General features: G+C 44.9%; 1 protein-coding gene across 2 annotated transcripts in view; it reads left to right on the top strand.

Annotated features, from left to right (window-relative positions):
• The window catches only part of PHEX (phosphate regulating endopeptidase X-linked), a 265,370-nt gene that overhangs the window by 202,870 nt on the left and 41,281 nt on the right, over positions 1-21,219 (top strand). For both annotated transcript variants that reach the window (XM_088451595.1, XM_088451597.1), the window contains 2 exons: positions 17,240-17,317; positions 19,619-19,722. In XM_088451595.1, coding sequence (XP_088307721.1) covers positions 17,240-17,317; positions 19,619-19,722 — 182 coding nt within the window. The remainder of the gene's footprint in view (positions 1-17,239; positions 17,318-19,618; positions 19,723-21,219) is intronic.

Below are 21,219 nucleotides of genomic sequence, written 5' to 3'. Positions count from 1 at the left end.
AGTGCCAGCTACACTAGTATCCTCATCTTGTTGTACTTCAACAGTGACATCTTCAATTTGCATATCAGCAAGTGGACTGTGGGTGCTCCTTTCAGCACTTGCAGGGGGCGTGCAAATGGTGGAAAGAGCCACCTCTTCCCGTCCAGTGCTGGGAAGGTCAGGCATCTCAACCGCCACCACACTTGGACTCTCCTTGGGGATTTGTGATATCTTCTTAGAACGCACAGTTCTTCGCTGTGCTTTTGCCAGCTTAACTCGTTTTATTTTTTTAGCAGGAGGAGGGCTTCCATCGGCATGTGAAGCTGAACCACTAGTCATGAACATAGGGAAAGACCTTAGCCGTTCCTTGCCACTCCGTGTCGTAAATGGCATATTGGCAAGTTTACGTTTCTCTTCAGATGATTTAAATGTTTTTTTCAAGGTAATTTTCCTGAACTTTGTCATTTGGGATTGTATGTGCCCTCTACTATGACATTGGGCATCGGCCTTGGCAGACGACGTTGATGGCATGTTATCGTCTATGTCATGACTAGTGGCAGCAGCTTCAGCACTAGGAGGATGTGGTTCTTGATCTTTCCCTATTTTATTTTTATCGGAGAAAGTTTGGTCCTCCATTTATGTTATAGTGATATATACGTGCGGCTAAGGCGCACACAAACACAGAAAATATTTTTTTATTTTTGCTGGAGAGTAGTGCACTTTGTGGGTTACACCACCCTTTAAGAAATGAGCCAGCCGGCTCTTTACTTATGGGACACAGGCGCATGCTTGGCGCTGCTCCTTTGTTGATGCACGTGCAGCCACAGTGCACACAATTCACAAACACAGAAAATATTTTTTTATTTTGTTTGGAGTGTACTTTGGGGGTTACAGCACCCTTTAACGGTCAAGCCAGCCGGCCCTTTACTTATGACACAGGCGCACGCTTGGCACTACTTTGTTGATGCACGTGCGGCTACTGCGCACACAATTCACAAACACAGAAAATATATATTTTTTTGGTTTGGACTGGAGTGTACTTTGGGGGTTACAGCACCCTTTAACGGTCAAGCCAGCCGGCCCTTTACTTATGACACAGGCGCACGCTTGGCACTACTTTGTTGATGCACGTGCGGCTACTGCGCACACAATTCACAAACACAGAAAATATATATTTTTTTGGTTTGGACTGGAGTGTACTTTGGGGGTTACAGCACCCTTTAACGGTCAAGCCAGCCGGCCCTTTACTTATGACACAGGCGCACGCTTGGCACTACTTTGTCGATGCACGTGCGGCTACTGTGCACACAATTCACAAACACAGAAAAAATATTTTGTTATTTGGTTTGGAGTGTACTTTGGGGGTTACAGCACCCTTTGACGGTCAAGCCAGCCGGCCCTTTACTTATGACACAGGCGCACGCTTGGCACTACTTTGTTGATGCACGTGCGGCTACTGCGCACACAATTCACAAACACAGAAAATATTTTTTTTTTTGGTTTGGACTGGAGTGTACTTTGGGGGTTACAGCACCCTTTAACGGTCAAGCCAGCCGGCCCTTTACTTATGACACAGGCGCACGCTTGGCACTACTTTTTTGATGCATGTGCGGCTACTGCGCACACAATTCACAAACACAGAAAAAATACAATTTTTTTAGCACTTGGGGGGAGCACCCCTGATGGACAGAACACCCCCTGGACAACACTACAGCACCCCTTTAGGACTGGGACACTGCACAGGACATTGGAGTGGACACAGCGCCTATGGAGAACTGACTGCACAACACAGACCAGCCAGCCCCTATGGACTTTGAAGTAGTGGACACAGCCCCTATTAACAACAGCAGCACAGCACAACACAGCCAGCCCCTATGGACTTTGAAGTAGTGGACAACAGCAGCACAGCGCAGCACAGCACAGCACAGCACAGCACAACACTACTCTGCACTACACTACACAGCCCAGCCAGCTCTAACTCCCACCCTCCCTGTTCACTGTCCACAGCCGAGTGAGAAAATGGCGCCGACGCGGGTACCTTATATAGGATCCAAAACCTGCGAGACCCGGAAGGCGGGATGATGACGTTTTGCCTCGATTTCAGATCCGAGTCAGGCGGGAAAAGTCTAGCCTGACTCGAATCTGACTCGGATCGGGGGGGCTCGGGGGGGTTCGGATTTCAGAAATCCGAACCCGCTCACCCCTAGTTATAACGTGGTGCCCTGAGACAGATTAACCAACGCAATCCAGGGGGACCCACACCCCAAAAATGAACCAAAGTTGCACTACAGTATATAACTTGTAGGACTTATCTAGAATTGTGCCTAATAGAGTGTGCATATACATTACCATACTCCATGCTTTTAAACCAATAAGGAAGGGTGCTAGTCCAGAATTTTATTGCAGTTATATATATTATTAATAATTTGGAGTTGTGCACCTGAGATTTGTCTGTTTCTGTGCCTGCAATTAGTCTCATCAGGTAGCACCTCCCATCATATATATAGTCAGGTTGTGCAGTCCAGAAATCTTTCTCATATCTCCCAGTAGTATGCCTTTAGTAGTGCCCATAGTGGTATGCCCCCAGTAGTATGTCCTTAGTAGTATGCCCCCAGTAGTATGCCCCCATTAGAAGTGCCCCATTTGTAGTGCCCCCAGTAGTTGTGTCCCTAGTAGTATGCCACTATTAGTAGTGCCCCCAGTAGTATGCCCCCATTAGTAGGGCCCCTAGTAGTATGCTCTTAGTAGTATGCCCCCAGTAGTATGCCATTAGTAGTGCCCATAGTGGTATGCCCCCAGTAGTATGTCCCTAGTAGTATGCCCCCAGTAGTATGCCCCCATTAGAAGTGCTCCATTTGTAGTGCCCCCAGTAGTTGTGTCCCTAGTAGTATGCCCTTATCAGTAGTGCTCCCAGTAGTATACCCCCATTAGTAGTGCCCCTAGTAGTATGCCCCCAGTAGTATGCCTCCAGTAGTAGTGTCCCCAGTAGTATGCCCCCATTAGAAGTGCCCCTAGTAGTTGTGCCCCCAGTAGCTGTGCCCCAAGTAGTTGTGCAGTGTGCCCCCAGTAGCGCTCCCTTACACACAAAGAAAAAAAAATCATCTGAATCCCCGCTCCTGCCGTGACCGCAGCCGTCCGCTCCTCTCTGCACTATGGGAGAGACGTCATGACATCTCATTGGCACTCTCATTGGCTGCTATAACAAACACACAGCTGCCGCTGGCAGCTGTGTGTTTGTTTCTGTGGGGGGTGGGCCCTGACGTCGGATTCTCTCGCGAGGATCCGACGTCAGGAGGCTGCTATTCGCCCTCGAAGTGGGATCCGAGTCAAGCAAGGAACACCCAAACAGCGTTCGGGTGGACTCGGATCCCCTATGTTCGGAGCGGTTCGGATTGCACATAGGGCCTGATTCAGACCCGCTCGCGAGCGCTCACAAGCGGGTCAATGGTCCCCCACTGTGCATGCGCACGCCGGAGCCGGCTCCGGCGTGCACATGCGCGAGCTCTGGAGCGAGAGAGAAATTCTCTCGCTCCAGGACTCACTACAAAAGGGGCGGCTGTCGATGTTGATCGACAGCTCGCCCAGTTTTGTAGGCCCGAAGGAATGCCCACCGTTTGTGGGCGGCCCTACTGACATCACTCGTAATGTCAATAGGTGGACTTCCTGCTCTATTAGAGCAGGAAGTCCACTGGGGCTTGCGGCCACGAGACCCTACCACAAGGGTCTCGTCGCAAGCCCGATGGTCGCGATGGTCTATCATGCCCCATTCAATTACGTTGCCTTGCTATGAGCAGTCTAGCCAGTGTTCAAACTAGGGATGTGCAGGCTCGGTTCTACTCGGTTCCGTTCGTTTTTTTTTACCGAATCTTATTGGCTATCCAAAACTCGTGACAGCTGAAACCCAATAAGATTCGGGAAAAAAAACCGAACTGAACTGAGTAGAACCGAGCCTGCACATCCCTAGTTCAAACTGACTCACAAGATGTCATATTACAACTGATGCAGGTCTGGGCATTTCCAAGAGGCCACAGTGCAGTGATGTCACCCACCATTACCTTTACATACTGCTAACCCATGACTTTTATATATATATATTTATATATTTTTTGGATACACTGTTTTATATATATATATATATATATATACATATATATTTATATAGACACTGTATGATTTAGGAATTGAAGGATTTGCTGAGCTGCATAAACATTCAACTCATGAGCTACAGCTACAGTACTAGCATAGTTTGTGCCATTGCCAGAATAGAAATGAGTCGATTTTGTATGATTTTTTGATAGAGGCATGTTGTCGAAATCTTTCTGCAATATTACAAATAAATATGTGAACTGTGGAAATAAAGCAAAGGGAATAGAAACATATCAGGAAGCCCACAGGGATGAGAAAGTGTGATCAGGATGTTGATTAGAGTAATGGAAAATAATGAATAATGAAAAAGAAGAGAAAAAATTTAACGTTATCTCAGGTTTGCAATGTCACAATAAAGGAATCCCCTAATAATCATTTTTACAGTAATGTGTATATATTAATGAAGCTAGCAACCCAGTGAGTGCGGTCAGCGCTACACATTTACACAGGACCGACGCTAGGCTTCCAGCGCCGGTCCTGTGCTGCACACCTGAGCCCGTTCCCTCCCCCTGAGCGCTTGCCCAATAGCGCCAGGAGGCGGGCTCAGGCTGTGCATAACACACGCATCGCTGCCAGCGCTGGCGGCGATGCGTGTGTTAAACAGCAGCCAGTGAGAGTCAGATAGACTCTCATTGACTGCTGCAGCACCCACTGCAAGAGCCGGACTTCCGTCCGGCTCCTGCAGTGGATAATGGGACAGACGTCATGACATCATGACGTCTCTCCCATTATGCTGAGCGCGCCAGCCCGGGTCGACTGGCTGGCGGCCGTGGGAGAGGTGTCGCGGTCCGGAGCAGCAGCGTGGATTCAGGTAAGTATGTTTTTATATATTTTTTTAAAAAAATCTGTCAGCACTACTGGGGGCACAACGGGGGAGGGTGGTGGCTACCACTGGGGGGACCTCTACTGGGGTGGGGGCACAACGGGGGTGGTGGCTACTACTGGGGGCACCATTATTGGGAGGACCTCTACTGGGGGGGCTATTACTGGGGGCACCATTATTGGGAGGACCTCTACTGGGGGGGCTATTACAGGGGGCACTTAATCGGGAGGGGGAACCTCAACTGGGGACCACTACTTGGGGGGGGGACTACTACTGGGGGCATTATAAAAGGGGCCTACTACTAGGGGCACTGCACTGGGGGGACCACAACTGGGGGCAATAACAGGAAGGACCACTATAGGGACCACTGGATAGGGGGGGTAACTACTGGGGGCCTGCATCAGGGGGACCACTACTGGGGGCACTGCATGGGAGGGGGGGGACTACTGCTGGGGGCACTATATAAGGGGCTTACTGCTAGGGGCACTGCGGGGACCACTACAGGGGGCACTAGATAGGGGGGATCACTACTGGGTGCCTGCATAAGGGGGACCACTACTGGGAATACTGCATTGGTGGGGACTACTGCTGGGGGCACTATATAAAGTGCACTGCATAAGGGGATACCACTACTGGGTGCACTGCATTGTGGGGACTGCTACTGGGGCACTGCATAAGGGGGAACACTACATAGGGCACTGCATTTGGGGGGGCCACTACTGGGGGCACTGAGTAAGGGGAACTAATTGGGGGCTGTATAAGGGGGACCACTACTGGGGATACTGTATAAGGGGCACTACTATGGGCCTGCATAAGAGGGACCACAACTGCATACTGAGGGTACTGTATAAGGGGTACTACTGGGGTTAAGGATAGGAATGTTCAGTGTGAAAATAAAGGGGTGTGTCATGTTGACACGCCCCATTTTTAAGTGACCACGCCCATTTTTTTCCCGAGCGCGCCTTCGGCACGCACACATATCGGGATGTTGGTGGGGGGGGCTCCCTTTTCAAATTTGCCCTGGGCTCCAAATACCCTAGTTACGCCACTGCACATGAGTAGCAGATATGTCAGGTTTATGTCCGGAGTACCATGTATGTACTAGAGATGACCGGGTTCGGTTCCCTGAGAACTGAACCCACCCGAATTACGAGGATCCGAGGCAGATACGAGTCGGCTCGGGTTTTACAACCTGACTCGGATCTGAAAACGAGGCAAAACGTCATCATCCCGCTGTCACATTCTCGCGGGTTTTGGATTCTATAAAGGTCCCGCGATTCGCCGCCATTTTTCATTCCGGCTGTGTAGAGTGAAGAGGGATGTAGCTGGAAGCTGTGCTGTTGTGTTGTGTTAGAGGCTGGCTACTGTTGTCTATAAGGGCTGGCTGGCTGTTGTCTTCTATAGAGGGGCTGGCTGGCTGTTGTCGTGTCCATAGGGGCTGGCTGGCTGTCGTTGTCCTGTCCATAGGGGCTGGCTGGCTGTTGTTGTCCTGTCCATAGGGGCTGGCTGGCTGGCTGTTGTACTTGTCCTGTCCATAGGGGCTGACTGGCTGTAGTGCTGTGTTGTCCAGGGGGTGCTCTGTCCTTCAGGGGTGCTCTTCACCCACCCCCAGTGAAAAAAAAAAAATACAATTAGTGTTAGCCACACTTGTCATCAGTGCAGGGGTGCTGTGCTGCTGTGCTGTTGTGTTGTGTTAGAGGCTGGCTACTGTTGTCCATAAGGGCTGGCTGGCTGTTGTCTTCTATAGAGGGGCTGGCTGGCTGGCTGTTGTCGTGTCCATAGGGGCTGGCTGGCTGTTGTCGTGTCCATAGGGGCTGGCTGGCTGTCGTTGTCCTGTCCATAGGGGCTGGCTGGCTGTTGTTGTCCTGTCCTTAGGGGCTGGCTGGCTGGTTGTTGTACTTGTCCTGTCCATAGGGGCTGACTGGCTGTAGTGCTGTGTTGTCCAGGGGGTGCTCTGTCCTTCAGGGGTGCTCTTCACCCACCCTCAGTGTAAAAAAAAAAATACAATTAGTGTTAGCCACACTTGTCATCAGTGCAGGGATGCTGTGCTGCTGTCTGTTAAGGGGGCTGCTGCCTCTTTTCAGGTTCACCCCAGTGTTAAAAAAAACAAAAAAACACAATTTTTTTTGTGTGGCGTGCTAGCCACACCTGTCATTGGCGTAGCGTAGGTGCGCAGGGGTGCTGTGCTGCTGTCTGTCGAGGGGCTGCTGGCCAAAACTAAAAAAAATATTTTTTTTGTGTGCGTGTCACGGTGTCAGCCACACCTGGCTGTCACTGTCATCGGCGTAGCTGCGCAGGGGTGCTGTGCTGCTGTCTGTCGAGGGGCTGCTGCCCAAAATAATAAATAAACAATATTTTTTTGTGCGTGTCAGCCACACCTGGCTGTCACTGTCATTGGCGTAGCTGCGCACAGGGGTGCTCTGCTCCTGTCTGTCGAGGGGCTACTGCCCAAAATAATAAAAATAAAACCAACAATTTTTTTGGTGTGTGGTTGTGTGCGTAGTGAGTATGGAGGACAGTCACATGACCGGAGAGCAGGATCCACATACCAGTCTTGTAACTGCCGGCAGCAGTCATGATGACGATGCAAGGCCGTCAATGACATCTATGAAGGCCGATGTACCAGGGCTTAAGTCAGGCCAAAAAGTCAGGCTTAAAAAGTCATCTTTTACCCTGTTAAAGCAAAAAAAATTTAAAGCTAAGTCAGCTTTAGAGAAACAAAAAATTGGCAATTTGCCATTCACTACACGAAGTGGCAAGGAAAGGACAAGGCATTGGCCTGTATTTATGACTGATGGTTCTAGTGATAATTTAAGCCCCTCTGCTTGTAGGAGAGGTACAAAAAAAAGTTACAATTGTTAAGATGAGTAAGACACCGGAACCAACTGTGTGCTCGGAAAAATCAGAAATCCCACAGGAGAATCCAAGTGTGTCCGTGGTTGCCATGTGTGAGCCAGACCTTTCTAATACTGTACTTGAAGAGGATCCTCCGTCCACCATTTGTGTGCCTTCTGACGTAGAAATCGAGGATGGTTCTGTGGAATTGCACAAGGAGGATTTAGGATATTTATGTAGTTTTGTAGTTGGCAATAACAACAAGGATGATGAGGATGTTGATGATGAGGAGGATGTTGATGGTGAGGATGTTTGTGTAAAAAATGTAAATCAGGCAACAGTTGTTACCCATTGTGGGAAAAAATCCCATTGTTGCCATGCCTGGGCAAAGGACCAAAAAGTCCACTTATCATGTGTGGAATTATTTCCACCCAAATCCGAACAACCTTTGACAACCCAACAACAATCAGTCCAGTGTCACCAAGCTGCTCCCTTCTATCTGGATCCAAGTGCCTGCAATATCCACCACCAACACCTGCATCATTATTGACATCCTCAATCATGTTCGGAAGTAGCCCTGCATCCAAGAACTGACTCCTCTCCTATCCGTTGTTCCTCAGAAGGATCCTTGAGTGTTACGCTTGCTGCTGCTGTTGCTATAAGTGGATCTTCATCCCAGAAGGGGACCAGGAAGAAGACTACTTTTAGTAGTTGAGGAAGTTCAACAAAACAATTGACTATCACACAGTACCTTGCATTGGCAAACAAGTATGACAGCAAACACCCAGCTGCACAGCGGATTACTGACGCCATAACAGCTATGCTGGTACTAGATGTGCGTCCAGTGTCCGCCATTAATGCAGTGGGTTTTACCCAGTTAATGGAGGTCTTGTGTCCCCGCTACAATGTGCCTTCTAGATTCCACTTCTCTAGAATAGCAATTCCCAATCTGTACAAGGGAATTAAAAAAATATCTTATTAATGTCCTCCGAATTGCCGATATGTGGACAAGTGGGACAGGGCAAACTAAAGATTACATGACTGTGACAGCCCACTGGGTAGGTGTATTGCCTCCGACTGTGTAAACAGCAGCAGCATCATCTAACAAATGCCAGCTCATTCAGAGGTGGGCTACTCTGTGCATCACCAGTTTCACTAAGAGGCATACCGCTGAGAACCTCTTAGAGAAACTCAGGGAAATCATTGCAAAATGGCTTACCCCACTTGGGCTCTCCTCTGGATTTATGATTTCTGACAATGCCTGCAATATTGTGCGAGCATTACATGTGGGCGAATTCGATCACATCCCATGTTTTGCTCACACAATTAATCTGGTGGTGCAACATTTTTTTTACAATGATAGGGGTGTGCAGGAGATGCTATCGGTGGCACGAAAGATTTCTGGACATTTTCGACATTCAGCAACTGCGTGTCGAAGATTGCAGCACCAGCAAGAACTGTTGAATTTGCCCTGCCATCAGCTGAAGCAAGAGGTAGTAATTAGGTGGAATTCTGCCCTCTATATGCTTCAGTGAATGGAGGAGCAGAAAAAGGCCATCCAAGACTACACTACACTACTTGCACCAATTATTAATTCTTCAGCCAGGGGCTGCTCCAATTATCAATTCTTCAGCCAGTGGCTGCACCGATTATTAATTCTTCAGCCAGGGGCCGCTCCAATTATCAATTCTTCAATCCTCAACAGGTACTCCAACCGTCCTCAACTCTATTTATCACTAAGTTTTGAGCCAGCTAGCTGGATGCAACCTTTTGGCCCTTAACTTGATGAAAAAAAAAGTATATTGTGAGCTGTAAGGTGGTCAGAATTGACTGGTAACAAGTGGAAATAAATGGTATTGAGGTTAATAATACTGTGGGAACAAAAAAAGGGCCATTTTATGTGATTTTAGCTGTTTTTATGATTTTTATCAATTCTTCAGCCAGTGGCTGCACCACCAATTATACATTTTTCAGCCAGGGGCTGCACCAATTATTAATTCAGCCAGGGGCTGCAACACCAATTATCAATTCTTCAGTCAGCCAGGGGCTGCACCAATTATCAATTCAGCCAGGGGCTGCACCAATTATCAATTCTTCAGCCAAGGGCTGCACCAATTATCAATTCTTCAGCCAGTGGCTGCACCAATTATTAATTCTTCAGCCAGGGGCTGCACCACAAATTATCAATTCTTCAGCCAGGGGCTGCACCAATTATCAATTCTTCAATCCTCAATGGGTACCCCAAACATCATCTTTGCACAGTCCTCAACTCTATTTATCACTCAGTTTTGAGCCAGCTAGCTGGATGCAACCTTTTGGCCCTTAACTTGATGAAAAAAAAATGTATATTGTGAGCTGTAAGGTGGTCAAAATTGACTGGAAACAAGTGGAAATAAATGTTATTGAGGTTAATAATACTGTAGGAACAAGAAAAGGCCCATTTCATGTGATTTTAGCTGTTTTTATGATTTTTAAGAAAAAATCAAGATCCAAAACCAAAACCGAAAAACAAAACTCAGAGGTAAGGTTTTGGCAAAACCCATCCAGATCCAAGACCAAAACACGGGGGTCAGTGCACATCTCTAGTATGTATCCTTATGCCCCGTGATAGCATAGAACAGAGGTTCCCAATCACGGTCCTCAAGGCTCCCCAACTGTTCAGGTTTTAGAGATATCCATGGTTGAGCACAGGTGATTTAATTAGTACAAAAGTCAATTCGATATAACCACCTGTGCTTAACCATGGATATCTCTAAAACCTGAACTGTTGGGGAGACTTGAGGACCGCATTTGGGAACCTCTGGCATAGAGAAAGCATAGGAATAGTGTAGAGGTGAGGGCAAGGCTTAATAGTGTGACTGGTAAATGCTGATATATACAAGTTAATAAGGTAATGAAGTGTCATATGCATAAAGATAAGAGTGTCGACAGTGTTATTAATAAATGTAAAAAATTGCATATACCATATAAAATATAATTAAATACAGGCATGCCTTTTCCCTTTAAATAATCAGAGGGAAACTTTATTCTTTGCAGTGCAAATAGTAATATCTACTATTTAATGCTGCTAAAATGTCAGTCTATGACAAGCACAGTGAGAGATATATGGTGGCATGTGCATGCATCCCGTGTGCCCCCGCTGATAGATTCCACTGCCATTAATGACCAACAACATACATCACATCATGGGCCTACTACCCACCTTTCTCCACTAACTTACCCAATATGGTGCCCTGTCATCGGATGCAGTACTCGGATGCTGGCTGGAGGCATCTTTTTCCTTCAGGCGCCTCCTGCAAGCATAGTCATTCTACGGTATTGCACATCCACTTCTCCGTGGCTAGGTGATCAGCAAGGGGAGGCACAAAGAGTGAGTGATCTACCATTATTGAACTGAGGTCCTGATTCAGATATTTACGGTATTGCATTGGGGGAAACGTCATGACGTCTCTCCCATAGTGCCCGTGGGTAGAGCCGGAAGCTTGAATTCGGGAGAGAACTCCAGCCTCCGGCTCCGGCTACACCGCGTCACTGCAGAGAAGAAGCCGGGTGCCCGCTGGTGATAAATATTACCAGCGGACGTCCGGCTTGGAGCCTCTTTGCAGCTCCGGGCTGGAGGTCACTGACACCGGGTACAGCGGCGCACCCGGTGCACGTGCACCTCCAACCCCCCCCCTAGTTGCAGCCCTGGTTATGCCCATGATAATAATGGAGTCTCTTATGGTGTGGCCATACCAGCATGCATAGCCCAGTGCTGGTAGCTGCTATTTCCATGGGACCCCACACTGTTCACACTGTATTAGCAGTTACCAAACAACCAACTGACGCTGATTAATAATATATGTTGGGGGGGCACTTATTGATTTCTTTTTTAGTCTTGCTGCATCCAGATGTGCTCACAGCTTATTTTCATACAACTGCATCTATTCACTGTGTTATGTGTTACAGGTTATCCTGCAACTTTGACTTACACACAGGCTACAAAATTGTGGCCTACTCTAACTTAAGCTTATTTTTAAATACAGTATATGTAAATTACATTCCTTATATTATTATTATTACATTTCATTTATAAGGTGCTACAAGTGGTCCGCAGCGCCGTACATATGGCAACAGTAGGACAGTACAGATGGACCCTGCTCCTAGAAGCTTACAATCTAGGGGAGAGGAGTGACAGACAGTGATATTAGGCATGAGCATGTGGATGGGAGCAGGAAGTAGGCGAGGTAGAGATGACTGAGGTAGGGGAGTGGGGTGAGCGGCCTAGTAACAGGGTTATGTGCTAGAAGGGTACGGTTTAATGAATAGTTATAATGAACAAGCTAAACTTCATTAAGTGTTTATGGGGAGGATGTGTCAAGTATCACATAAGCTATGCGATACATTTCGCCCCCTATCACATGCATACTGGCGTTTATTACAGCTCATCCCATGTACAGTATAAATGATTGTTTAGGACAGTGTTTGAGGTGTGACTTGAAGCACTATACTCATTAAACAGCAATAATGAATTAATGGTTCAGCACTGTGCATTTAAGCATGACAGAAAAGTATTGATCACGGGATGTAGTTAGGATGCCGACGGTTGAAATGCCGACCTCCGGCTTCCCGACTGTTTAATCCCGGCAGGGGTCTAACGACAGGTGTCAAAATCCAGATGCCTGTCATTTTAGCTACGCCGGGAGCCCAACGCCCGACCTACCAAACGAAGGTGGTGGGCGTGGACAGTCGTGGGGGGGGAGGGTTAGGTTAGGGGGGGAATTAGGGTTAGGTACCCCCGGGGGGTGGTTAGGGTTAGGCACCCCCACGGGAGACTTAGGTTTAGGTGCGGGAACGGGGGATTAGGTTTAGGTACTAGGGGGGGAGGTTAGGGTTAGGCACCCCTAAGGGAGGGTTAGGCGGAGGGGGGGGAGAAGGTTAGGATTGGATGGTCTATTTACCGATCGGGATTTGGATGCCTGCCGTTCTTTTGCTGTCAGGATCTGAACCGCCGGGTATACGTCCGGCGGTCATTCATACCGATCCCCTGATTACAGCAGTGATCATTCAGATACTCTACAAACTCCCTTTGTGACTGTAATGACACTGTTCAGTAATAATGGTAACAATCACTGTTTAATGGACATATGGCTTTTAGGAACAACCATCCTAGCCAAGGTATCATCCATTAAGATAAGTCCTACTCTGTTTTTCTTGCTCCTAAATTTTACAAATGCAATACTGGCTGCAGTTTTTTTTTTACTCCTGTTTATTATAATAGATTATTAAAAACGTACTATATTTCCGAAAAAAATATGTAGCTATTTATGTGAGGTGATCCTTATATTTGTCTGGCGGTACAGTATTGTCTACTAGTAATATTTTCAGATTGAATTATATGTCAAACAAATGGAAAGACCAAGGGACCTATTAATAGATCTCCATAAGTTTGCCCCATTAAGTAACATCTGTTATTGCTGCTCTTTGCAGCGATAACAGATAAGGGGGAAATGTATCAAATCTTCTAAAGAAGACACGTGGAGATTTTGCTCATAGCAACTAATCAGGTTCTGCCTATTATTTTTAATTGGGCAATTTATCATTAACAACATGCTGGTACAGTGCATCCCATAAAAGGTTGTCCCAGTGCCAACTTCCCCCATTACAATTAAAACCTCCTTCACCACTTGCTTATCACCGTATTGAAGGAGGTACTTGTACTGGGTATGCGCACACTCCAGGCTGACGGGAAGGGATCTGAAGATGTCTCTTAAGCGATAAAGAAAAATGCAGCCTATAGGCTACAATGGCTTAATGATCATAAGACGGCATTAGCTAACGGGGCCAAACTTGGTAAATTGCTTCAGATCACAGTCCCCCTTATGAATATTAGGGACTGTGGGATTCCATATATCTTGTCAACGGCCACCATCTCCACATTCATAATATCGACAGTATAATGTTGACATGGTCAACATGTTTATAGACAATGGGACAGATGTAACAGACTGCAAACTTCAAGCATCAGCGACTCCAGTGTGAGACTGGCCGATGTTTTTAATGAGCAATCATTTAACAGGCAAAATCAACCTGGTTTTGCCTTTTAAATGACTGCTACTTTGAAACATCGGGCAGTCTCACACGAGTATCCCCGATGCTTGAAGTTTGCAGTCTGTTACACATACCCCAACATGTTGAGAAGCACAAGGAAGACATGCAGCCTATAGACACGGACAAAATGTCAACAAGCAATTTTAACCCTAACTCTAACCCTAACATGTCTATTGATTACATTTTTACTATGTCGACATGTCACCTGTTGTCATTTTCAGTGTGTTGGCATTTTACAGATGTTGACATTTTAACCACGTCAACCTTATAAATGTAGACATTATGAATATTGACATAGTGACTGCATATCGGGACTGCAGTATACAGTACATCACATATTTGAACTCAGGAGATATCTACTGCATTCGCCATTGGTACTGTATTTGCAGGGATATTTATGCTGGTTCAGCATGATTTAAGAGGCCAATAAGTGTGCTGGATACACTACAAATGATTTTCATGTCGTCACGGTGCTCACTGATCACAAAAATCTTTCTTATATTGAGACCACCAAAAGATTGACCGCCAGACAGGCTCGGTGGGCATTATTTTTTACTTCATTTAATTATGTTGTCTTGTTCCGGCCTTGCTCCAAGAAAGAGGTACTGTCACAAGCCGCAGTCACGTCCATGCTGGTGTAGATTCTCTCAGGCTAGTTGCTACTGTAGCACTGCACTAATTACTGCCTGTCTGTGTGCAGAATGAGGTGCACACTAATTTATTCTCCAGTCTGAGCACAGCCCAGGAGCACACTAGTCTGTCATTAAGGGAGGCTTGCTCTGGTTGGTCCCTGGTCTGTTAAATTCCAGCCAGCCCTTCACTCCATGCCGGTGATAGAGTTCTCATACTTCCGGTTTTTCCAGTCTCCTGCTTGTCAGTCGAGTTCTTGAACCAGTCTTGCTGTGTTTGTTATTGCCGTTTGTTCCATCCAGGTGGCTCCACCTGCATCTCGTCCACTCATGCTGCTTGTGCCATCCGGGCAGAATGGTGCGCTTCCTACCTCAGAAGCATCTGTCGCCATCCGGCGGCTTGTGTCAACCCGGCAGCACTGGTCGCAACTTAGTGTCACTGGTGCACAATCCAGCACATCATCACCAGTGTCATTCCGGTGGCACTTGTCGCAACTCTGCGTTCCGGGTGCGCAATTTAGCACACCATTGCCAGTGTCATCCAGGCGGCACTGGTAGCAACTCTGCGTTCCAGGTGCGCAATTTAGCACATCGTCGCCAGTGTCATCCCGGCGGCACTGGTAGCAACTCTGCGTTCCAGGTGTGCAATTTCGCACATTGTTGCCAGTATCATCCGGGCGGCACTGGTAGCAACTCTGCGTTCCAGGTGCGCAATTTAGCACATTGTCGCCAGTGTCATCCCGGCGACAGTGGTAACAACTCTGCGTTCCAGGTACGCTACTTAGCACACCATCGCCAGTGTCATCCCGACGGCACTGGTAGCTACTCTACATTCTTGTGCATACCTCACCTTAGATTCATCAGCCCAAAGACTGCACTATCAGCCCCCAATGCTGCTACAACAGCCCAAAGGTTGCATCACATCTCTAGTCCCTTGGCCACGACAATAAAGGCCACAAGCAGCCCTCAAGGCTGCTACAACAGCCCAAAGGCTGCATCACATGTCTAGTCCCTAGGCCACAAGTATAAAGGCCACAGCCAGCCCTCTAGGCTGCTCCAACAGCCAAAAGGCTGCATCACATCTCCAGTCCCTTGGCCACGACAGTAAAGGCCACAAGCAGCCGTCAAGGCTGCTCCAACAGCCCACGGGCAGCTTCACAGATCTTGCCTTTGGCCACAACTAGTCCAAGCAAATCAGCCCCTCAAGGCTGCATCGACAGCCTAAGGGCTGCATCATATCCGTTATCCTCGGCCACAACTACTAAAGTACATTCCAGCCCTCAAGGCTGTCACCAGTCGGCTCTACATAAACGCAGTCGATTCTGTCCTGGAATCGTAACAATCTGTAGGGATCTCTGCTGACTGCTTCACTTCCATCTCCTCATTTTCACACATGAATTGCTAAACCCACTGTCAATTGTTTCTAACCCTTCCTTCCAGATTGTAATCTCTCATGAGCTAGGTTACCTACCCCATTGTCCAGTGTCATGTCATATTATAAAAATTTTCTGTTTGCCATGTGATTTGTTTTAAATGTATCCATTCATTTTGTTCTGCAGAACTCTATTGCTCGTGTTTGTCAGGCCTGTCTTTTATGATTTTTGCCATATTTTTCTGCCTGCCTTGCGAGTTGGACTAAACAGTCTCCATTCATTTTTATTCTCATTCCTGTAATATTCCTATATGTCATTATGCAAACCTTGTCTGTATGCCCTACAATTAAGTTTGACTTTTATTGAATCCATGCACTCTTTATTCTGTTGAAATTATTCCATGTATGTCCTATCTCAGGGGCGTTTCTAGAGAGGAGGGGGCCCGTGTGCAGTCTCCGACACGGGCCCCCTCCTCTCCACCTGGCAGCCGGCAGCGCACTGAGTTGTGCTCGGCCAGCGCCGGAGTTATAGAGTGTGCCCAGAGTCTATAATGTATGCACAGGTCACTGGGAAAATGGCCGCGGTGGCCATTTTCCCTTTACTGCGCATGTGCAAACGACGGGAAAATGGCTGCCGCGGCCATTTTCCAGTCGTTTTACAGTGCCGGACCCCCGCGCCAACGTGGGACTCCGGAGAGGTAAGTAATGTTATGGGTGCAGGGTGTGCGGTGCGGGGCCCGTGTTCCTCGCATACCCTGCACCCATTATAGATACACCCCTGTCCTATCTGTATTACTCTGTACTACACTATGAAATCTATTACACCTTCTAAAACTGTATTTGTGAGGATGATATCAACACATGGAGTGGGCATGTAAATGGACAAAATAGAAGATTTGTGGGAGAGCAGCACAATCATACAGTACGTAGAATAACTGCTATAATTTGCATATATCGGAGCATAGCCCCTTCCCAGTAAAGGGACTTTAATAATTTGTTACGATATTACAGTTGCATTTTATTCACATCAATTGAGTGTTCTGTATATGTTGGCTCAGGTACCTGCACCTTCAAGATGATTTAATAAGTTGGACATCATGAGCAACTAAAAAGGATCTGTGAATACCTAGTATAACAAAAACAAATATAAATATGCAAATTCTCCATCGGTTAAAGTCAATGGAACATCCTGATCCATCCATTGAGTTCCATCAAAGCAGCTCTATCATTTGATCCCATTTCAGTTGATGCATTTGGCTGCTCTGCTTTTACCGTGTCATCTTAATTATTATAACAAATAAGTGTATGGTATACCAAGCCATTGAAAACATTTTTGTAATTAATCTGAATTGTATTATTTTTCAGGCACAATCTGTAATGGCAAAAGTGGGATATCCTGAATTTATAATGAATGAAACGTACATAAGTGAAGAGATTAAATCAGTAAGTCCTTAAAGTCAGTTATACACAATGGAACTTCAGTTGAATAACTTATAATTTCTGTTGTTTGACAAGAGTCCAAACCTCCTGCAGTATGTAAAACTTTGCATTGCAAAGCACAGTAGATTGTATTTGGTGATATAAAGATATCTAAATGTAAACCAAATAGTAATAGTAATTGAATTATGATTTTTTTTTTGTCATTAACCAATAAGAACAAATACAATAATCATTTTAAAGCAATTATTAATTATCCAAGTCACAACCTCTATAGGCTTAAGTGCCACTAAACACCAACATTGAAACGATCAGATCCGAAAAATGTTTTTGTTGTTTCTCTGCTATAAAGTAAAAGTAATCTCCTCTAGCATCTTTAGGACAGTGTCCTGACATGAGTTAAAAAAGCTGATTCTGCAGGCATTACATTAACAGTATTACCACTGGCCACCCTACTCCTGGGTAGGAATCAACATTTACACCATTTAAACAGAGTGACTATACGAACAACCATTAAGTGAGAGTAATTAATTTTTAAACTTTGTATTAAAAAAATGGATAATTATATTAAATACAGCAGGATACTTACCTCCCCCGGTATCTGCATAGCAGCATCCATGGCTGATCCTGGGAGTCTTATGGCTCACCTTAAAAGTAACAGCACCTATACAAGTTCAGGGCTGGCATCACTCTCTGTTTACTGATTGCAACGTGATGACGTCTGTCAGTTGTTCTTCATTTCTTCTCCACGTATGTCAAAGATAAAAGGATGTCACACTCTCTAATCACTAGAACTATTATTGCTCAAATCCCCCCACCCCAATTATCATCAGCAGTAAAGCTTAGAAATATACAAACTGCTAGCTCAGCAATGATCCAATAAACCAGCTACAACAAATGAGCTAAGCAATGTACATTTGGAGATAAATGACACTTAATAAAGGGAGAACTCTTGCAAATAGACCATGTAAATAATTAGTATGCGACAAACCACAGGGGAGACCTTTTCTTTTATTGGCATAAATACAATGTATTGCAGCTTGTACATAGAAATAAATCTTGGGGTATCGTGATGTACTGAATTCTTGTGAGTTGAATGACTTATCATGGAGACTGCTAGCTCACTGTTACAGATTAATACAAAATTTTGCTTGTTTTTACAGAGGAATTTGTCTTTAAGTATCCCTAGTCTTAAGCCAACTACATAACACTGCAAAATTAATTGATATTGTCCCATCTGGGGTAAATACAGGATTTATAGAGTAGGGTTTTCACTTAACGCCCCCAGGGTGGACATGACTATCATACAAGTGGTGTGGCTATCATTTTAGCAATATCAAATGACTCTTCAATCCCTTCTCATCTACAAATAGGCTGCCAATGCTACTTGCACTACTGTGAGGTACACGCAGCTCACACTTAATTAGCAAAGCGGTATTAAGTAGGACATATCTCGCAACTGTCCTTGCAGTTAGGACAAAGTCCTTAACAGTCAACCAAAATATAGAATGCACAACCAAAATCAGGACAGTTTCCAACTTTCACTACCTGTCACTGGTCCTGTCTTAAGTTTAGTTGCTGATTGTCTGAATCCTGGACTGTTGGGGCCCTGTTTGGAAAAAAAATAGGTACATGAAATATGAAACACCTAGCAATAAGTGAACCCCCTAGGTCTCCCTTCAGTTAACCAGCCACAGCATTAAATCAACAGATTCCCACATATAATAATGAGACCTCATTCCCGGCAACCAGCCTGACATTAAATAATTATTATTCACATATAAAAATAGCCACATTTCCATTTAACATGCCCTGCCATTAATTTCATAGTATTTACATTTAATAAATACACCCCCCAAACATCCAGATTTGTTTCCATTAAATCTTCTATTTTTTTCTGGAAACACCGATCCCTACATTTTAATTATTATCTATTAGTTATCTCTACTGTATCTCCTGATTTATAATTTTTTTTAACCAATTTTTTATTGAGGTTTTTGAAAAACAAGTACAGCAAAGAAAAAGGTAGGGAGGGGGGTAATGAAATAGTCATCGAACATCAGTAAAATAAAAGCCTATCCGGAAGTACATTGATACAGAGATTAATCATATGGATAATATCTTTGATTTTCTTGCTCTTAAATTTTGGTGTTCAGTACAGAGCTTAGATATTCTTTTGATACATTTGAAGGTTACTTCTGATATGTGTTCAAATATTAATTTTCCTTCGTCAGTTTCTTAGAATTGCCAATACAGACAATGTACAGTATTACTTGTTTTGCTTACATATATATATTTCTCATGCAGTTAAAATTTTCAGAATCAGATTTTTTTGGAAACATACTGCAGACACAGCAGTTTCTATCACAATCTGACTTCTACTGGCTGAGGAAAGAAGCTCCTAAAAAAGAGTAAGTGATAGGTAATTTCATTTTTAACTGTTCTATTAAAATGTTATATTGTGAATGCTACTGGTTTTGTTTACAGGAGATATTGTAAGCATAGTTGTATCTTTACACTTTCATGATCTTTATTTATGTTGTATTTGTACAATTAAAATAGAATATATTACCGACAATAATTTAATATTAGACTGGCAATGATTGGCAAAGTTTTAGAAGTGGCTTAGTAATGCCTAGCACCTGTTAGGAAATGCTTGGTGCCCAAAGGATCACTTGGATCTATGTACTTTAGAAGAAGATGAAGCTGCTTTCTGACCAGAACAGCCCTTGGAAACAAAATAAATGTATTGGTTATTTATTGAATGATTGCATTAAGCAAATAAACTGCAAAAGTTATTGTTAAATTAATAATGATAATATAAAGGTTTTATGGTGAGTATAAATATAACTGAGACAGAAGGCTCCCTAGAGGGAGTTTCCTATTACAGCTCGACTTTATGTGAGTGGAAGACCAGATTTTAAGATACCCTACTGGGGCATAATATTAGGCTGATTTTGGGAAATGCTCTTTTATTATGTGATAATTGCTTGGCTACCTTGTGAAATAGTTAATTAACCATTGACAAAAGTGTTATTACCTCGATTCCAAGCCACATGGATGAATATAGAGCTCAGCTAACACTGAGTTCTGGGTCCAATATAAGACAAAGGTATATGAGCGTATCTAGTCAGAGAATGTCTTTGGCAGGAGTGGAGTATAATTCAATGCATAATATCTAGAAGGGTGTGAGACTATTTTAATGCCTAAATACTTAAAGTGTTGGGATGCCCATTGAAATGGGAAGGAGTCTTCCCGCCTTGCAATGGCCTCCCTAAAGAAGCCAATAACTTCTGTTTAGAATAGTTAGAACCAGCTATCTCTTTAAGCTTAGTTATTATGAGTGGTATAGCAATTCCGGGATTGGTAAAGTATAGCAGCAAATCCTCAGCAAAAGCTGAAAATTTAATCTCTGACAGTGCCAAGGAAATGCCACACCAACCTGACTTTTCTTCAGAATGACGCAGTAAGATGTCTAAGGCTAAATGAACAGAAGTGGTGACAATGGGCAGCCTTGTTTTGTTCCCCCATGTAAATGAACACAGCGGGTATTTAAAGCGTAAATGTTATGGACCAAGTGGCACTCTCTAACAAAGTGCATTTGCGCATGGTCTAGCATTTTGTAATGACTGAAGGCATATTGCCATTCATTTAGAAAATATGTTTAAATCCTGATTCATCAATGAAATTGGATGGTATGAGAAACAGGGCCTGATTCAGCATGGATCTCTATTCTGCTTATATGCATGCAGCGCAGTTGCTAATATCAGTCGTGAGATGTAAATGTTTGCATTTGCATTGCCATCACAGCGTAACATAAGGACACCCACTTCCCCTTCTCTCACATTCGTAATACTCAGCCAAATAGCAAAACCATTGGAATGGGTACCATCTAACCCAGATCCACA

This window comes from Taudactylus pleione, unplaced genomic scaffold, assembly GCF_031769625.1.
Source record: "Taudactylus pleione unplaced genomic scaffold, aTauple2 ptg000026l, whole genome shotgun sequence".
Lineage (NCBI taxonomy): Eukaryota > Metazoa > Chordata > Amphibia > Anura > Myobatrachidae > Taudactylus > Taudactylus pleione.
Note: the sequence above shows the minus strand (reverse complement) of the source record. Positions and strands in the feature narration are given on the sequence as shown.